The 18,474-nt window shown below is 45.0% G+C and overlaps 1 protein-coding gene across 1 annotated transcript in view; it reads left to right on the plus strand.

The window, feature by feature from the left end:
- The window catches only part of dst (dystonin), a 139,044-nt gene that overhangs the window by 80,284 nt on the left and 40,286 nt on the right, over window positions 1–18,474 (plus strand). Inside the window, exons 39-60 of the mRNA XM_036126829.1 lie at window positions 188–3,928; window positions 4,563–4,709; window positions 4,827–5,045; window positions 5,137–5,280; window positions 5,387–5,623; window positions 7,092–7,244; window positions 7,317–7,550; window positions 7,647–7,928; window positions 8,834–9,382; window positions 9,556–9,732; window positions 10,796–10,919; window positions 11,107–11,315; window positions 11,400–11,717; window positions 11,811–11,977; window positions 12,084–12,240; window positions 12,629–12,755; window positions 12,937–12,987; window positions 14,217–14,452; window positions 14,607–14,736; window positions 15,047–15,246; window positions 15,343–15,841; window positions 16,381–17,852. Of these exons, the coding sequence (XP_035982722.1) occupies window positions 188–3,928; window positions 4,563–4,709; window positions 4,827–5,045; window positions 5,137–5,280; window positions 5,387–5,623; window positions 7,092–7,244; window positions 7,317–7,550; window positions 7,647–7,928; window positions 8,834–9,382; window positions 9,556–9,732; window positions 10,796–10,919; window positions 11,107–11,315; window positions 11,400–11,717; window positions 11,811–11,977; window positions 12,084–12,240; window positions 12,629–12,755; window positions 12,937–12,987; window positions 14,217–14,452; window positions 14,607–14,736; window positions 15,047–15,246; window positions 15,343–15,841; window positions 16,381–17,852 (9,573 nt within the window). The remainder of the gene's footprint in view (window positions 1–187; window positions 3,929–4,562; window positions 4,710–4,826; window positions 5,046–5,136; window positions 5,281–5,386; window positions 5,624–7,091; window positions 7,245–7,316; window positions 7,551–7,646; window positions 7,929–8,833; window positions 9,383–9,555; window positions 9,733–10,795; window positions 10,920–11,106; window positions 11,316–11,399; window positions 11,718–11,810; window positions 11,978–12,083; window positions 12,241–12,628; window positions 12,756–12,936; window positions 12,988–14,216; window positions 14,453–14,606; window positions 14,737–15,046; window positions 15,247–15,342; window positions 15,842–16,380; window positions 17,853–18,474) is intronic.

Genomic DNA, 18,474 nt, shown 5'->3' on the forward strand with positions numbered 1-18,474 from the left:
CCTTCCTCTTCACAGTTATTATCTTATGTTGACTTATCACACAAAACAAGCCAAAAATACAGTAACGGTTGTGGTTGTAGCGAGACAAAATGTGAACATTTTAAAGGCGTATGAATACTTTTGCAAGCTGCTGTATTAAGAAGCCAAAGTCAGTTGAGTAAGTTGCCGTGCTTCTATTTTTCTGCAGGATTCAAAAGCCTCTGATGAGGTTTGGACCACAGGAAAAGTGTTTGACCAACTGGCTTCTGTCGCTCTCCCGGACACGCCCGCAGGCTGCAGCCCCTCTTCCTCTGAGCCTCATGTCCAGCTGGACTGGGATGATAGTGTCCAACAAAATCACATCCACACGTCTACACTCAACCACACCCCCACATATGAATCAAGCAAGTGCGTGCCAGGTTCGCACATCTCCTCCGTGTCCCTGTCTGATATAGCGGCAGCTCGGGGGGCTTCCGCTGGTCAGGATCTGGTCATGAAGATAGTGGAGATAAAGCCGAGCGGTGAGGGGTTGAACGTGTCCTACACGGGGGACATGTTGACCGTAGAGAGGGCGTTTCAGTGCGGCCTGATTCCCGCTTCTGTTTATGTAAAGATCCTTCAAAGGCAGGAAGACACAAGAGCTGCTGATGGTCCGTCTCTCGGTGAGACAGAAGACGAGCGTAAACTTAGCGAGGCCGATGGCCTCATTTTAAGGTGCCTCAGTAAAAATGAGCCTCTTGCCTCAGGGAAAACTGCCCGTCTGAGGTCTAATGGGGAAGGTATTGTTGATCAGGGGTCCGCTTCAGGGCCCGACGATTGTCCTGGAGATCTGCACAATGACGAGCTGAGGGTGGACGTAGCGGTTCAGTGTGATTTGGTGAGCTCCAGCAGCACGCTCATCGTGTTGGGACAGCAGCAGCAGTTCATGGGCGTCGTGCTGCCTCTCCCTGGGGAAACCGTGTCCGGCTCCCTCCGGCGCGACCACCAGATCACCACCGGCGAGTTCACCAGCAAGCTCTTCAGCAATCGAGGAAAGATCGCCGCTTTTTACCTCCCAGAGAGCTCAGAGGTGATAGATCTCACGGCCGCCGTTGCAAACGGTCTGATCGACAGCTGCACGGCGGACGTCGTGAGATCTGCGGAAATCCCCGGCGCCACACCCGCCGTTGATCACCTGGAGGAAATGTTTTCGTCGTGGCTCATGTATAAGAAGCTGTCCGTCGACGGATGGCTCCATTCTGCGGCCGTTTCGGACCTTCCCTCTCCGTCAGAGGCCGAGCGGTTATTCATGTCTCACTTGACGATAAATAGTTACGTCGATCCCAGATCAGCCCAGAGGGTTTTGATTCTCGACAGCCAGTCCCAAACTTTTCTTCAAAATGTTACTCGCTTCGCTTTTGACACTGGACATGACAGAGAGCAGGCAGCTGTACAGATGTTGCTAATAAATGAGGAAATGGAAGAGGTTATAGGAGATGATTCCTGGGATTTTGTCTCTGAAATCGATGGGACAATTACCCCTGATGAAAACTCCCCTGGGCCTGAGCTGAATAATTCAGCCTGCGTGGACAACATATCTGTGAGCTTTAAAGAGACATCTATCACAGATGCCCGAGTTGAGAAACAAGCTTTTATGCATGAATTCTCAGACGTCAATGGCATTGAAACTGACGTAAAGAGAGAAACTGCCGCCCATTTCAAACGGCAGGAAACTGAAGAAAGAAAGAGTTTACTGTGTGACCCCAGAGAGGCTGACGGTACAAGCCTCGATGACCCAGCGATTCTGGAGACACCAGTGCCTCCCACTTTATCCTCCGCAATGAGTAAAAATGCTGATCCGCCGTTTGATTATGAGTCTGCCATAAACTTTCAACGCGAGATGCTGCTGGACTGCAGCGCTGAGTCACTGTGCAGAGAATCACCGAGCGCTGATGTGAACCAACCGTACTTTTTATGCTCCTCTGATGCGATTGAAGGTGAGAAGAAGCTTAACAGTCCTCTTCAGGTTCATGAAGACCAAAAGGAGGAGGAGGAGGTTGATCTTACTGTCTCCTTGGGGTCTCTAAAGAATAGAGTGGCTGGACAGACAGGACCAGAGCTCAATAACGTGCAGTCAGATAAAATAATCAGTGCATTGGGAGTCAATGAAGACACAACGTTGGGTCTTAGACAGACAGACATTTCTCAAACGGAGCAGGCGACCTCTTTGAAGTCTGATTGCCCTGTTAGCTTCAGGAAAGACTCTGAATTTGGATCAAGTAAAACTGAGCCGGTTGCCCTAAAGCTCCAAACATGCTCTTATTTCGGAGGAGACATTAAAGACGCAGAGGATGCTGGTTTAGAGGGAAATGCTGGAGCAACGAACAGCCGTGCACACCGTGGTCCCGTTGCTGAGATGATCTCACCCTCCTCTTTGATTCCCGTTTCTGCAGATGTTGTTTTTCATCCAGACAGACCGCCCGCGGTGAATGAAGCCTGTGACTCACGGGCTTCATTCACCAGGCAGCTGACAGGTGGAACCGATGTCCGCGGTACTGTCAGAGAGGACGGTGCTCCTTTAAAGGAGTCGGCTGCGTCTAGTCCCAGTGACATCAGTGCTGACTCAGACAGCCGACCTCAGCGTGCATCTGTTGCGTTCTGCGCTCCTAAAGCTGAGAGTCAGCGCATAGATGAGCTTTTCGATGCGGGGCGTGATTGCCCAGAGGGACCTCCTGCTGTTGGTGAGAGTGAATCAGGGACATCTGCACCCCTTCGCAGCCAGTTCTGTTTAGAAACGAAAAGGGACGGAAACAGTGATCAGTGCTCAGATTCAAACGGCGGACCGGCTCAAAGTCTGCGTCACTGGCCGTCCTGCAATTTAGTTGAAAGTGGATTTATTTCACCGTCGGACGGCGGTGGTACCAGTGGCATAAAAGATGCAGAAGATGGCAGCAGCTATGCATCACCTCAGCCAGCTGGGCTTCATTTAAAAGCTGATTCTAGTGCGGATGTTGAACCTCTTTACCGTGATATCTCTGAGAGAGGGAGCGGCTTTGTTTATGACATCCCTCCGCAACAATCAAGCACCTCCTCTCAGATAACTCTTTTATTCAGTGACATGAAAGCAACAGACACTCACAACCATGGATGTGACGTGGAAGGTCCGTCGCTGACTAATAAAGATGTGTCAGAGCCAAACAGTAGTGGTGGAAATGAAACCAATGCTAAAATATACAAGGAGAGGCTTTCCCCAGAGAGGCAACATGATGACGTTTTCATGGCCACCAATGAGGCTACGGAGGACCCAGTATCAACGCAGGAGAAGCCTGATAAGAATGTAAATGTGTCCCGTTTAAATCGACCACATGAAGCATCAGACATTCAGTCGAGACAACATGAACTCCTGGGATCTGATGCTAAATCAGAGAAAGCTGCAGATCTGTCTAACGGCGACATTACATCCTCCTTTTGCTGCTCGAGTCAGTCCACCTTGTATAAAGCCGTAAAGGTTTTAGTAGACGAGCAGGAGGAGATCGAACAAACTGAACACAATCTTCAACCTATAGAACAAGACCGTTTTCAGGGACTCGATAGGAACGCTACCGCTTCAGATCCTCTCATGGATACGGTAGATGAAAATACCCCGTCGCCAAACGGCGGCGACGGCAGGAACTCTGAACTGACGCGTGAGGAGGATGAGGCCTGTGAAACCAAAGAACAACGCAATCATTGGAATATGCAGCTGCAGCTTCTTAACACCATCTCTATGAGCCAAGACATGTCAGTCCTTCAACAAATGGTGGAAAGCCAGGAGGAGCGGTCGTCCATGCTGGAGACCATCAAAGAGGAGAGCTCGGAGGGCGAGGACGAGGAGTCGGCAAAAGAAGATTCAAGCAACTGTGATCCTGCTAACGCCGTTCCCAACCTGTGCGCCCAGGTGCCCGGCAGCCTGGGTGCCTACAAAGCTGAGGTACAGTGTTTCTGTTGGACAAAAAGTTTTAACATTACATTACAACATCCCGCGTATTCTACTGATACTTTATACCAAACACTAACACAAAGGACTGTATGTCTGTGAATTCGAAGGAAATAATACAAGGTTTTTACAGCTACAAGTCAGTTGGGGTCTGTCTCTATTTGTATTTCCAGAGACATAATTTCTTGCCAACTCTTTGCAAATTGACTAAAGTTAATTCAAAATGGATGCTTATGTCAGCCCTGTTCACGTCTTCCAAGATAATTCTAAATTAGATTATGGTCTGGACTTTGATCGGGCGACTCTAATGCATGCATGTGCTTTGATCATGCATTATATGCCCTACTTTAGGATTTGCTCAGGGGCAGTGAGGGGCAGTCTGTGGGATTTAAACCGGGAAGACTGCAAGTTCCGTTTCCCTGTTCAAATCCCTCAGACTGCCACGCCGGGTCCCTGAGCAAGGCTCTTAGCCTCATAATGCTCCCAGGGCACCACACGGTGGCAGCCCACTGCTCCCTTAGAGATGGGTTAAATGCAGAGGAGACATTTCATTGGAATGTACAAAGTTTAATGACAAAGGACAATTTTTATAATAAATATACATATATTTTATTTAAATTTCCCACAGTTATTCTCCATCCAGGATTACTTGGAGTGCGTTGGCAGACTGCAAGATCATGCTGATGTTTTAGAAGACGTAAAAAAAGACCTTTTGACGCAGGCACCTTTGGCGAAAAACATGGAAGGGCTGCAGATCCAATTAGTGGAGTGTCAGGTAAGGCATATAAAAAAAAAAGACATTTTTTTCTTAAATACGATCAAACATTCTTAATCCACGTTTATATCTTTTTTTAATTCAAAAACTTGATCTTGTTTGTGTCTTTGTATGCAGTCTTTAGAGGCTGAGCTTTCCAGACTGGGCAGTGTCCTGTCGGAGGATTTGGAGAAAGCTAAACGGCTCCTAAACTCCGCCGATGAAAACCAAATCTCCGCACAAATCCACCATGATTTGGCCTCTGCATATCTGCAGTTGGAGTCAAATTTCACTGCTGTCTCCCAAATGTGTGCTGAACGGAATGGCTCTCTGAATCAAGCCATGCAAGCAGAGGAGGTCTGTGTTAACATAATAAGCACGACGAAGAAAAAAAAAAAAAACAGGGCAATGCCTGAACAAGGGTCTAAACTATAACTCTATGTTTCAGTCACAATTGGAGTCAACATACCAGAAACATCTCAACGATCTTCACAAATTGACCGGCATCATTCAACATAACTCTGAGATGTGGGATATGGATTTAACCACATGTGATGTGGACGCCCTGAAACATCTGAGTCAGCTGAACAGGGTATCTTTGTAATCTTATAACACAGTTGCCCTCATACATTACCCAACAATTGAATAATAAAAAAAAAAATACCTATACCATTTTTTTTTTTGTCCCTCACTTCTAGGACGCAGATAATCTTCTCTCGAAAGAAACCCGTCTCAGATTGGAGGATGTTGCGTTTGACATCCAGTGCTTCATATCTGACCACGCTCAGCTCCTGAGCCCGGCTCAGAGCAGTCGCCTCCTTAAGTCGCTCACCAGCGCGCAGCGAGCGTTCAGGGAGCAGACAGAAAAGCTCGCCACACAGAGGAGTGCCTTAGATGCCCTGCTGGACGCTAAAGAGAAAGAAAAGCAGGAAGAGGTGTGCCTTGGGAACTAGCTCTTAGAAAAAGGAGTAAAAAAAGTAACATTGAATGGGCACAGAATGCGGTGATTTGCAAGCCATTTAAACCCTGTTGCTAATGTCACAGTCCAGAGACTGTTTGACGTCGGAAAAGTGAATCAGTCTCTCATCCGTTATGGCACACGATAGCTTTGACTGTTTTAGTAAGCAATAATGATTCAATGATGTTGTTATATTGATATTTATAATAACGCTTGATAATAATAAGTAGAAGCATATAAAATTATGTTTATTTGGCAGCTTTCATAAGACCCTCAAAAACAATTCTGCACGTCACTCTGATTCTTTTTTGTTCTGCATGCATCTCTGTGGGTTTATTGCCACTAATTGCTTGGAAGCAGCTTTTCTTTTTTTTAAACTTTGACAACAGGTATAAGGTTACTTTGTTTGTGCCTGTCAGTGAATTTGTTTAGCAGCAAACATTTAGAAGGCATCCACGCTGTCGAAGATTTTAAAAACACGAAGGGCCGAGACAAAAGAGAAACACATAAAACCTAAGTGCCCTTGTAAAAGCATCAGCAGAACACAGCTTTGACCTGAGAGGCGAGCTCATTTAAACGGGTTAAAAACAATGTCTGGTTGTTCCCAGACATAAATCCTCCACTGCCAGTCGCATGAGCCCTCATTCAGCATTACCTCAGTGCAGTGTGGTTTCACTGGACCTTCTGAAAACCAAATACAAAAGCTTTCTTTTTAGCCCTAGCTGAGCATCGCAGACATTGACCATCATTGTCGGCCTCAGACTCATGTGTTCAATGAGTGATAGAATGGGAAGTTTCCCCTTCAAAAAGAAGACAAATATACCTCTACTCTAATTAGTTTTTTTTTTTTTTTGAAGGCTGACCTTTTTCATGTTGATATAACCTAGAATTTCAATTACAGTTCATTCTTTTTCATTTGTTTGTTTTCTTGGTTTTCACTTTCATATGGCGCTTTAACGTTAACAGTTTTTCTTACCGAAGTCGTAGCCCACTGATTCCTCTTATAAAAGCCTGAATGTTGTCTGAAAAGCACCCTGATCATTGCATGCTGCGGTGTTCGATCACTGCCTCCTACTAACCTCTGTGCTGCTTGTATTTCACAGGTCTCCAGACCCCAGTGGACTAAACGCTTCACTGGAACACTTTTCCCCCCACACAGAGCCACCGACATACACGCACACACGCATAAATGAGTGCGGACAAGACATCAGTAGATTCACGAGAGACAAAGTGGCAAATCTGAGACAGCATGTTTACAGCATACTGCGTTTAGGTTATACTTTGCATGTCATACACGGGTGCTTCAGACGGTTCCCTCTCTTTGTCGGAGTGTATAGCTTGGTTGAAGTGGATGTTCTACGTTCTCTGAATATAAAAGTGACCTCCAGGGTTTATCTGTTCCAGTGATCTCACCTTACGTGTTCTTTTCTATTCTTTTCTGCCAGTCTTTATTGGAAAAGCACAAGGAGTTCACAGAAAAGCTTGAGGACGTGTGTGACAATCTCACTCTGACTGAAAACCGGCTGATTGGTCATCAGCAGCAGGCCGATAGTGCCGAGAGCGTCACGGATCTCCAACAGTACCAGCAGGAGCACCAGGTTTGATGTGGACGAGTTTTCATAATGAAATAAACAAATGTTGTCGGTATTCAAACAAATGTTTTGATCCAGGCCCTGCAGAAGGATGTCTTGACGAATGCCAGCGCTTTAAATGAAGTGATCATCAGCACCAAGAAGTTTCTGGAGGAGAACCGCAGCAAGCTGTCACCAGCTGAGATCGCAGCGATCGAGGGAAAGCTGGAGGAGGCCAAAAGCAAAGCCGAGCTCATGAACGAGCGGGCGGAGGAGTCCAGGAAGGATTTGGAGAAAGTTGTGACAACAGCCATAAAGCAGGAAAGCGAAAAGGTTCACGTTCCTTCCTCGTCTGCTGTCTGTAATAAAATAAATCTGAATCTATGGCACAGGGTATCAACACTGCTAATGTGTGGTCTGTCCATGCAGGCGGCGGCTGTCGAACGGCTTGAAGAAAGTAAAAGCAAAATTGAAGGTCTTCTGGACTGGATTTCCAACGTCGGCAATGAAAACATGAGCAGTCTGGATCAGACGGACCATATAAGCAAAGAGAATGGGAACCTGCCAGAGGAGGCCGCAGCCAAAGGACTGACAGGGGATGACGATGCCAATGGAAATGCTTTAAAGAGCTCAGAAAACGATTTTGGCAGTGACACCAAAGAGGAGAACACCGCATCCCTGGACCTCGATAAACAGTATGACCGGGTCAAGGTACGGTTATTTTGTTCTAAAGTTGTTACTATTTCTAACGCTTTCCAGTCAACTTCATGTTTCCTAAACACTTTAAACTTGTTTTAGATCAAATATTAAGCATATGGCCGGGGTTCATCTGACTGATGAAATGGACTGCTTACAAGAAGTAATGAAATGCAGAAATAGATGAAATCATTGTTGTAAAGAGTCATAAAACTTGGTAGAAACTGTCCATACAAACCGTTAAAAAGACCACGTAAAAGAAAATGAAGCGTCTTGCAAATTTTATAGGATATTATACATAGGTTTAAAATGTATTACTGACGAATCTAAAAGAAATTGGCCTACATTTGTGTTCAGTCGTGTTTACTCCAGTAACCCAGAACAAACACAGTGCAACCAATCCCTTTAAACAGTCACCAAAATAGTAGATTGAGAAGATGAAGCTATTGTTGACAGAAGCCATAAAATGTCTATATTAAAGTTTGCAAACATGCAATTAGATGCTCTGGTCAATTGAGGCCAACAGCTTTGGCCTACGTGCACAACGCTATATGTCCATCCACATGGTGGTGGCAGCGTTATGTTATGGGGATGTTCTTCAGCAGGGACAGAATATGATTGAGAATGTTTGGCAAGACTTGAAAATTGCTCTTCAGTGGTACTCTGCATCCAGTCTTGCCGAGCTTGAGCAGTTTGACAAAGATGAATGGACACAAATTAAAGTCTTTAGACTTGAAATGCTGGTAGATCTACTCTGTCCCCAAGAGACTTGCAGCTGCACTTGCAGTAAAAGGAGACTTTACAAAGTGTTGACTGAAGCGGGCTGAATACGAATGCACTGTGTGCTTTTCAGGCAAGTGATAATACAAACATTTCAATTACAGCTGTGATAAAAGCGAATGCTGCTTCTTATTCCGTAGGCCCACCATCAGGAGATTCTGTCCCAGCAGCAGGATCTGATCATGGCTACGCAGTCCGCTCAGGCCCTGCTCGAAAAACAAGCCAACATGCTGTCTCCTGAGGAGAAGGAGAAACTTCACAGGAACATCCAAGACCTAAAGGAGCGCTATGACGCCTCGCTGACCCAGGCTGAACAGCAGATGAAGCAGGTGCAGTCGGTCCAGGAGGAGCTGAAGAAGTTCAAGGACGACTGTGAGGAGTTCGAAGACTGGCTGAAGCAAGCTGAAGTGGAGGTGGAGGAGCTGGGCGCTCCGGCGGGCTCCCTTAACATCCTGAGTGATAAACTTCAGAAACAGAAAGCGTTCTCGGAGGACGTCATTTCCCGCAAGGGAGACCTCCGCTTCATCACAATGTCAGGACAGAAGGTGCTGGATGTAGCTAAAAACTGCGGATCGGCCGACGCTGCGTCCAAGAAGGCTTCGCTACATGTGGACACTTCAGGGGCCTGTTCTGCCGTCAAGGATAAACTGGATTCAGCGGCCAGTCGATACAAAACACTGCATTCACAGGTATGTCATTCTCACGGTTGATCAGAAGGCCGTCGCATGAGACTGCCACTGGGTGGCGGCGTATCTCTATGATACTTTATTATGGTCAATGACTAGTCCACATCTCCTTAAATGTCCTAACTTCGTGTTAACATGTGTTGTCAATTTTTGGATTACATTCACCTTGTTTTTAGTGCAATCTGCTTGGCAACAACCTCAGAGAAGTGGTTGACAAGTACAAGAAGTACGATGACTCAAGCACGGCTCTCCTCAAGTGGTTGAACAACTCGGAGCAGGAGGCCAGGAAGCAGCAGTCAGAAGCCATCGCAGCCGACCCACAAACCCTGCAGAAACAGCTGGAGGAGACAAAGGCAAGAACTGTGGTCAAACCATGCTTTAAAATCCAAGCTTGCTTTTTTTTCTTAAAGCCTTTTTAGCCTGTTCATTCTTTCATTTATCGTAAACATTATCCATATTTAGGTGTTTTCTTTTTTTTTTTTATTCAAGCTAAAGATTTAGTTTTACTGCAAGCGTAATGTGTCTTTGTTTATAATTTACATAAAAACAAAAGACATTTCTAACATAAGTCAAGCTCTGAATATTTGTCTTTAATTTAGACATAACTCTTGCTGATCTGAACACTGACTGAGCATTAACTGGGTTGTAAGCTCACGGCACAATATCTCTTGTCTTACCATATACAGTGTTCCCACCATCCAAAGTGCAACAAAGTTATTTCTGGCTCTGCGCGTTCACCCTTAGACCCACACGTAAATAGTTGTAACTCTGGTTATTTGTAGCTTGGATACTCCTGCAAAAGGGAAACAAGAGCAGGATGACAAAGCTATCTGCGTCGAAGCTTTTGGCTGCAGCTAGCCTGAGCCTTTCTCTGCAGGGAGATGGTAAATTACAGCAAAGATGTGCTCTGATAAGAGGCGGCTGTGAGCCAAGCAGCGAGTTTAGGACTTGGAGGGTGAAATATTAGTCGGTCTGGAAATCCTAAAAAAACTTTAAAGTGTTCCTGTTGAAGCACACGCGTTCTTTTGATTTGCATGAGCTCTCCAGCGTATCGTCTGAGCCCACTACCAACCTGTCAACAAAGTGGTGTTTTAAAGCAAGCAGAATTATGATCAATGCATAAACATTTTTAGAAAATGGTGATCAATTGAATTAATTACAAAAAACTTTTTTTTAATCTATCTGATGTGTTTAATTTATATTTTAGTTTCAAACGTATTCGCTAAACAACGGCTTTAACTTTTTAATTTCAAATTGAAAAAAAATTAACACATTTTTTGACAATTATTTCTTTTATCACATGGAAAAGTGTGGAACATTTTCATTCACTTGCTTTATTTTCAATTTTCCCTTGTAAACGCACCAGAAGTGATGCTGAGAGTTGAGTTTTCTGATCCGTCCTCTACTAATCCGCAGGCTTTACAGGGTCAGATGATGGGGCACCAGACGGCTGTTGACGCGTTGCGTAAAACAGCCGAGTCATTGGTGACATCAGAAGGAAACCTCCTGAGCAACCCGGATGAGATACAGGAGACGACAGGTGAGCAAGCGTTACAGTGAAAACGAACAAAGCAGTGAAAACAGATCACAGGCAAATCATGACGATGAAATTTTACACCAACAAGATCAGTAATCAGGGACTGAAGCTGAGAAAGACAGGAATCAATGATTCTTTGCCGCTTCGTCTCGTTTATTTATTTATTTTTTTCAATTTTTCTTTTTTGCAGATGACATCGTCGAGCGCTACGACAATCTTTCCAAGTCCGTGAGTGACCGAAATGAGAAACTGCAAATCACCCTGACGCGCTCGATGAGCGTCCAGGATGGTTTGGATGAGATGATGGGATGGATGGAAGGAGTGGAGGCAAGCGTAAAGGAGGAAGACAAAATACCACTGGACTCTTCATCTATCGGGGATATGCTCAGTAGAGAAGCAGTAAGTGTTCTTGTCATCTCACTGATCATTTGCATCACATCTGCCTGTAATCATTTCAACTGATCAAATAAAACTTGTAATTAGGCTCTGGAGCAGGACATAGCGAGCCGCCAGGGAAGCATCTCGGCCATCAAAGCCAAAGTCAAGAAGTTTGTGGAGACGGCAGACCCCTCTGCCGCTGAGCTTCTGCAGACAAAGATGCACGCTCTCTCGCAGCGCTTCTCCGACGCCTGTGACAAGCACAAGCAGAAGGTTTCCCAGCTGGAGCAGCTGAAAGAAAAGGTGGAAGAGTTTGAAAAGGTCAGCGATAAAGTCCAGCAGTTTGTCATGAAGCGTTCCCAGGATCTGCACGAGACGGACGGACCCGGGAAGACGTTCAACGAACTGTCTGAGCAAATGCAGGTGAGAATAACGTTCATTTCCTGAAATGTTTTTAGGTTTTTTTTTTTGTTTTGTTTTTTTATAGCGGAACCTTATGCTTGTATTTCACTGCAGAACACAAAAGCGGAGATGGCTGAATATGGCGGTGACATGGAGAAGCTCCACACTCTGTGCAGGGAGCTGTGTGAGATAAGCCCCGACGGAAACAAAGCTCAGCTCCAGAGCAAGGTTGAAAATGTCTCGAATATTTTTAGATCCTTCAAGGACGCGGTCAAAGAAAAGTAAGCGCGTGTGAACGGACATCTGTAGCATTTTGCAGCTCATCGGCGCCTGGATCATGTTGCCGGGGTGCAGAACGCTCTGACTGATTTCCCTTCCCTGTTGCAGGGAGGAAGAGCTCTCATCCTGTCAGGACCAGCTGGGAGAGTTCAGATCGGCGGTCTGCGTGCTCACCAAGTGGCTGGAAGAGACCAATGACAAAGTACCTGCCGCTCAGCCGAGCAGCAGTGAGAAAAATCTGGAGAAAGAGCTGCAGATTGTCACTGTAAGTCTGGGATGAATGCACAGCACAGAGTAAAAACTAGCAGCGCATGTATGTCCTCTAGCAGCACCTAAAATGCAGAAACTGAAGTCACTGATTACAGAAACACGTCACTTCTGACATGTGTGTATAAAAATCCGTTTTAACAGATAGTAGTCTGCTCCTCCCTACCCTCCCCTCAATCCCAGGTCGCTTTCTTGACAGATGATCTGCGAGTGTTTATACAGAGCAGACCAAGGAGTGAAACACTGTGCTATCTAGCTGAGAGGCGGTTTTCAGCACGCCACATCACAGAGGATGCGTCATATAAAACAATGCTTAGACATTAAAAGCACAACATGCACCTCAAGTAATCGTCTGTAATGTTGAAATGTTTTGGATGTTTTATTAGGAGCTGCTAGACGAATGGAAAACTAAAGACTCTGCAGTCAAAGAGCTGAACAGCAAAGGGTCGGCGCTGTGCAGCCTGATCGCCTCTCTCACGTCCTCTGCCAAGACGAAGACCCCTAACAAGTCCGGTAAACATCTCTGTCTATCTCCTGTGTTTTGAGTTATTCAGAAGAGAGGGAGGCCTGGTGTGCGGGCTTGCTTGGGTTGTGTTGATGACTAACTGTTTGAGACTGGGGAACGGGTTTTTAGCAACAAAACCTGGCTGTCAGTGTTCTGCTCTTCATCTTTTGTCTTTTGTCTTTGCATCAGCGCTAACTAATGGTGGTGGTCCAGAAGGCCATACCTACCTAACAAATAAAGGTAACCAAGTGTGGCTGTGGATGTTTGTGTTGGACTGTGATGTTTTTGTGTTGTAAGTGTTGTTGCTTTGGTGTAGGCCTGGATCGTTATGAGGAGCTCACTGGAGGCTAACCTTTAGTAAAAATGCAGTACAAAAAAATTAATTTTAAATAAGAATGTGTAACATGGTGTAATTAAACAAAAAGCAGAACAGAAATAGTTGTTCCTACTTTTAAATGTTATTTTATTGCTGTCATTACATTTATTTACGGATTTCTGGTAATAGGCTTAACAAAAACAATCAGCTGGATTACGTTGGTATGGTGCAGAATATTGAAATTTGTTGCTGCTCTGCTCTTCATAGAGCAGCACAACTATAACAAGCTCCGCTTAGATGGTGTATTAGTCAGGCTTTCTGCTCAGGTGGTCAGGCCGACCCGCATGTAGTTTAAAAAAAGAGAAATCCTCTACTTCAGTTTACTCTCCATTACTCTTCATGTTTTTCATGACTGGAGATATGCCCAATATATGTGTGTGTGTGTGTATATATATATATATATATATATATAATATTTCAGATTAGTCTTTCTCGTCTGTAATGGAAAATACATGTACCAGCAGTGCACAGCAACATGCGGGGGAGGGGCCTTAAGAGTCTCAAAATCTTAGGAACAGTCTAACAGATAATTTGAAGAGATTTAAAACGTTACACTTGGCAAACCTTCCACAAACTGGTACAATCTTATTTTAGTGGCCCTGTGTTAAAATAATGGCACCTTTGTAAAAATTTCTATATAAAATATGAAGCTTATGACGATTATAGGAATATAGTTTGTATTCATTTTTTAAGATGAACGTTTTGTTAAAATTGAGCAGGCATTGAGTTAGTTCATACATATCTTTTTCAGCAAGAACCTTATAAGGTCACTTGGTCTCCGCACTAATACGTCGCATTTTGTATGTGATCCCTGCTCCCGATGTATCTGCTTGATCCAAATGTTATAGCAAACCCACTTCCCTTTCTTATTACTTCAAAATGTAGGACTGACTGTATTTCTTGATGATATATTTAACTCACAGGTCTCCGGGGTCATTCAGGTTCAATGTCGTTTTTATTATCAAATATCGGCTGATACAAACTTTTAAATGTACAATCTAACCTGTATATAATAAGCTTACACAAACACACAGCTGAAATGTTATCGCTGCCTCTCACTGGAAAGTGAAAAATGTATTTCTGGTGTCCTCAGAGCTGATGGGAATTCAGCAGAGCATGTCGTTCATCAGTGAGGGTTACTCAGACCTTGGAGAAACCCTGAAAAACCGCGTCCAGCAGTTGAATAGTGGGCTGCAGGAGGTAAAAGAGGCCCAAAAAGAGACGGAGGAGATGATGACATGGCTGAAGGACATGAAAAATACAGCAGCATCCTGGAACACGGCAGCAGCTGAGAATGACTCTGTGAAAACACAGCTTGAACAGCAGAAGGTAAAGATGGGTTTCGGCTTATTAGACAAAGCATTAAATAAAAATTTAAGCCACATTTTCATGTAGACCTTGTCGCTTTTTCTTTGTCTTTGAAAGATGCAGTGTACATAGACATGTTTCCATTTAGCATTCATGAATTGTTTGACACTTGCAGACATTTGAAGATGGCATGAAGAAGAAGCAGGAGCAGCTCCAGAAACTAAGAGAGAGGCTTCAGGGCCTGATCTCAGCTAACCCAAGCAGTCCCGAAGCTGCAAAATGGAAGAAGATGCTATCAGAAATAGGTATGTGCATATTTGTTCAGATAACACTTCTTAATATCACTCACTGTCTCACGGGTATGTTAAATCTTATATGATGTCACGCTCTGACATTGATCTCTGACAAGAGAATAGTCATCCTGTCCTCTAAAAGCTGTAGTGCAGCGTTAACCAAATAGGGTCTTGTCTCAGTTTGCCTTCTAAACAAACAAAAGTAACACATTTCTGGTGCCAAGGTATGCACAGTAGGAGTGTAACAAAGAGGTAGAGGTCAGAAGGGTGGGTATGTGCTGACTAATAACGATTGCTGTTGTTTTTCTGGCTTCTTGCCTAGATGCTGCGTGGACGGAAATTAGTGGCTCTGTGGAAGAGAGGAAGCAGAACCTGGAGCAGTCCAATAAGAATCTAGAAATATTCCAGACCACAGACCTGCAGCTCAGCCAGTGGCTCTCTGAGAAGGAGCTCATGATGGGTGTTCTTGGACCTCTCTCCATCGACCCAAACATGCTTAAAATGCAGAAGCAACAAGTTCAGGTTCGAAAATGTCAACAACAAAAAAAAGTGTTTTGACCATTGCAAAGATTGTTGAGATGATCATCTTGACATTTTTGTTTTATTCATGTACCTCAGATTCTGCAGAATGAGTTTAAGAGCCGTAAACCTCAATATGAGCGACTTGAAGAAGCGGCCTCTGCCATCCTCAGCTCATCAGGCAAACAAGAGCCCTCAAGTGGGAAGCTGGTGAAGGACAAACTTGCTGCTGTCTCCCAAAAATGGCAGAGCCTGACTGGACAGCTGGACCAGCGCAACAGCCTCATCGACCAAGCGGTGGTGAAGACCGGACAGTTTCAGGAGTTGCTGAGGAGCCTCAGCAACACGGCAACTCAGCTGGAGAACCAGCTCACCAACCACCACAGCAGCAGCGCCCAACCGGATGCCGTGAAGAAGCAGCTGGAAGACGTCCAGAACATCTCGGCTCAGCTGCGGGAGGAGAGGAAGAAGCTGAAGCAAGCTGAGGCCGTCAATGCGGAGCTCTCCGCATTGGTGACTGAGGACTATCTTAAAGCTGACCTGGTCAGGCAGCTGGAGAGTGTCAGCAAGCCGTTTAAACAGCTGGAGGACAAAGCAGGTTGGTGTTTTAGCTTTGTCCAAGAACGCCTTTTATGTAGAGATGCACCCAAAGAATCGGCTGCTGACCCAAAATTCAACCATTTTTAGATGAACAGGCTCTTGCTCATATACAGCCAGTGAAACAGTCTTTTTCTAACTAGATAACACACCAAAGCTGAGCGATTACCACAACACTCTGTAGTATAAAAGGTGTTACTGAGGTAGAAGACACAAAACAGTGTCATTACACTAAACAAACCATTGTAGACACACCAGATCAACGCTCCAAACGTTTTTCTATACAGCAACTGCTCTCAAACACCTTCCCCTTCTGTCTAATGTAAATAATAAATTACTACTCATGGCAGAATTGCTAGACATAAACTGGAATTGGCTAAAATTAGTATCAACAGGTCAATGTGGAGATTCAACAATCTCTCACAAAATTCTTATCGGTGCATCCCTAGCTTTTTTATGCAGAATCTCCTTAGGTTCGACTTCTAAACTCCTTCAATTATCCACAAGGTGTCTTAGCATCCTTATGTTCTTGTTTTGTAGCTAAACTGATTGAGCAGCTGAGCTCGACCTTTGCGAGCTCTCAGCAGTTCCATCAAACCTCCAAAGACTTCCAGTCTTATCTGGCCGAGAAGCTCCAGGACCAGGATAACTCTCCGCCCATCTCTGCCAAAGTGGACGTTCTGCAGCAAACTTTGGAGGAGCACATCAAGCGGCGGATGTCTCTCATGGAACACGAAGAAGCTTACAATACAATCGCCGGGAAAGGAGAGATGTTGCTGCAGAGTACCGACGGTGCGGAAAAGCTGGCGCTGCAAGGGCAGCTCGATACCCTGTCTTCCAACTGGGAGGAAGTAAAGAAATGCTCTGCAGAGAAGGTGGACAAACTCCAAGCTGCTCTGCTGAGATCTCAGAAGTATCAGACGGTTGCAGAGAAGCTGAGTTCCTGGATTCAGGAATGTGAAGCGAGTGAGGGTCGTATCACACTCACCGTTGATCCCGTAGCCGCCGAGGGCTCCATTTCTCAGGTAAAAGCTCTCCAGAAGGATGTCGACAAGCACAGAGGGTTGGTGGAGCAGCTCAACACCAGCGCCGAAAGACTTCTGGAGGTGGCCAACGAAGACACCGAAGCTGTAAAAGAAGAGAAAGATAGCCTTGGTACAAGAATAGACAAATTAGTGGAAGGACTGCAGACAAAGAGGGAAAACCTGGAGAAAATCTCACACACTGTTAAAGAGTTTAACGATGCCTACAAGGAGGCAAAGGGTCAACTTGAGGGAGCCAAGAAGCAGGTGGATGTCTTTGAATCAAAGGGGGTCCAGGCACACAGCAACAAGGACCTTACAAACTTGAAAGCCGAACATAAGAGTTTAGAGGGAGTGCAGAACCAAGTGGAGCACATGAAGGCCTTGGCAAAAGATCTTGTAGTAGATGTGCCCGGTGCTGAAGGAGTAACTGACCTCCTACTCCAGGTGGACAGCATGGAAAGCGACTACAGCAACCTTAACACAAAGCTGGAGGAGGCGTGCCACGAGCTAGAGAGTAAACTGCAGGGTATCGGGCAGTTCCAGAACAGCATTCGTGAGATGTTTTCCCGTTTCGCAGAACTGGACGACGAGCTTGACAACATGTCTCCAGTGGATTTAGACTTGGGTACCTTTAAAGAGCAGCAGCAGAGCATTCAGAGTTTCACGGCTAAGCTGCAGGAGCTAATGGCCGACACAGTCACCGCAGGGGAGCGTTGCAAGAAAATGCTAAAAGAGTCGGAATCGTCACCAGACCTTTTGGGCCTGAAGAGAGATCTGGATGCCCTGAGCAAGCAGTGCGGCAAACTTATGGACCGGTCCAAGGGGAGGGAGGTCCAGGTGCAGAGTACTCTTGCCAAGCTGGAGGAGCTGTACGACAAAGTGCATCAGGTGGAAGATAAACTGCTCAGAGCTGTGGACAGGGAGGCATCCCAGGAGGCGGTTAGCTTGGAGACAGATGTTATCAACCAACAGCTGGATGCTTTAAAGGTACGTTCTTAAAAACCAAGTTACAGTTTGGCATTTTTGTTTGTTTTTAGTCAATCTGGCCTTTCTTATAATCTGGAGTATTAGCTGTTTAGAATTCAAACTATTTGAAAATGTAACATGCAATCCCTCTGTTTGTAATGTAATTCTTGAATATGCACGGTTTGGTTTATAGCTGGGCTAACACAATCTTTGTTACACTTCCTTTAATATTTACAAGTGGTGCTTTTTTTTTTAGACATTTAGGTCACTCCGTTTTTAGACAGGAAGCCAGGCTAATATAGGTGGAACATTTGGAAGAAACTTCACATTTCTATACACAAAGTCTTTCTTTAAAATGTGCAAGACCTCTTTGGATTCTAGGGTGTATTTTTGCATTTATCAGTCTTTGGTTTTATTGAAACCAGTTTCCTCAGTTTACCCATGCATGGATCCAACCAAAGACTGCTGAAAAACTGGCCCGGCCAGCACATCTCAACCAATGGATCAGTGTCAATTTTGTCTCTAAAGGAAAGCTCTTTTCAACTTCTATATTAATTATCAACTTTAAAATCTGTCTGAAGTTAAGTTTGCAAACTTCTTAGTAGACTTTTAGAGGCATCCCAGCGAAATGTTACTAACAGGC

The sequence above is a fragment of the Fundulus heteroclitus genome, chromosome 22 (genome assembly GCF_011125445.2).
Source record: "Fundulus heteroclitus isolate FHET01 chromosome 22, MU-UCD_Fhet_4.1, whole genome shotgun sequence".
NCBI lineage: Eukaryota > Metazoa > Chordata > Actinopteri > Cyprinodontiformes > Fundulidae > Fundulus > Fundulus heteroclitus.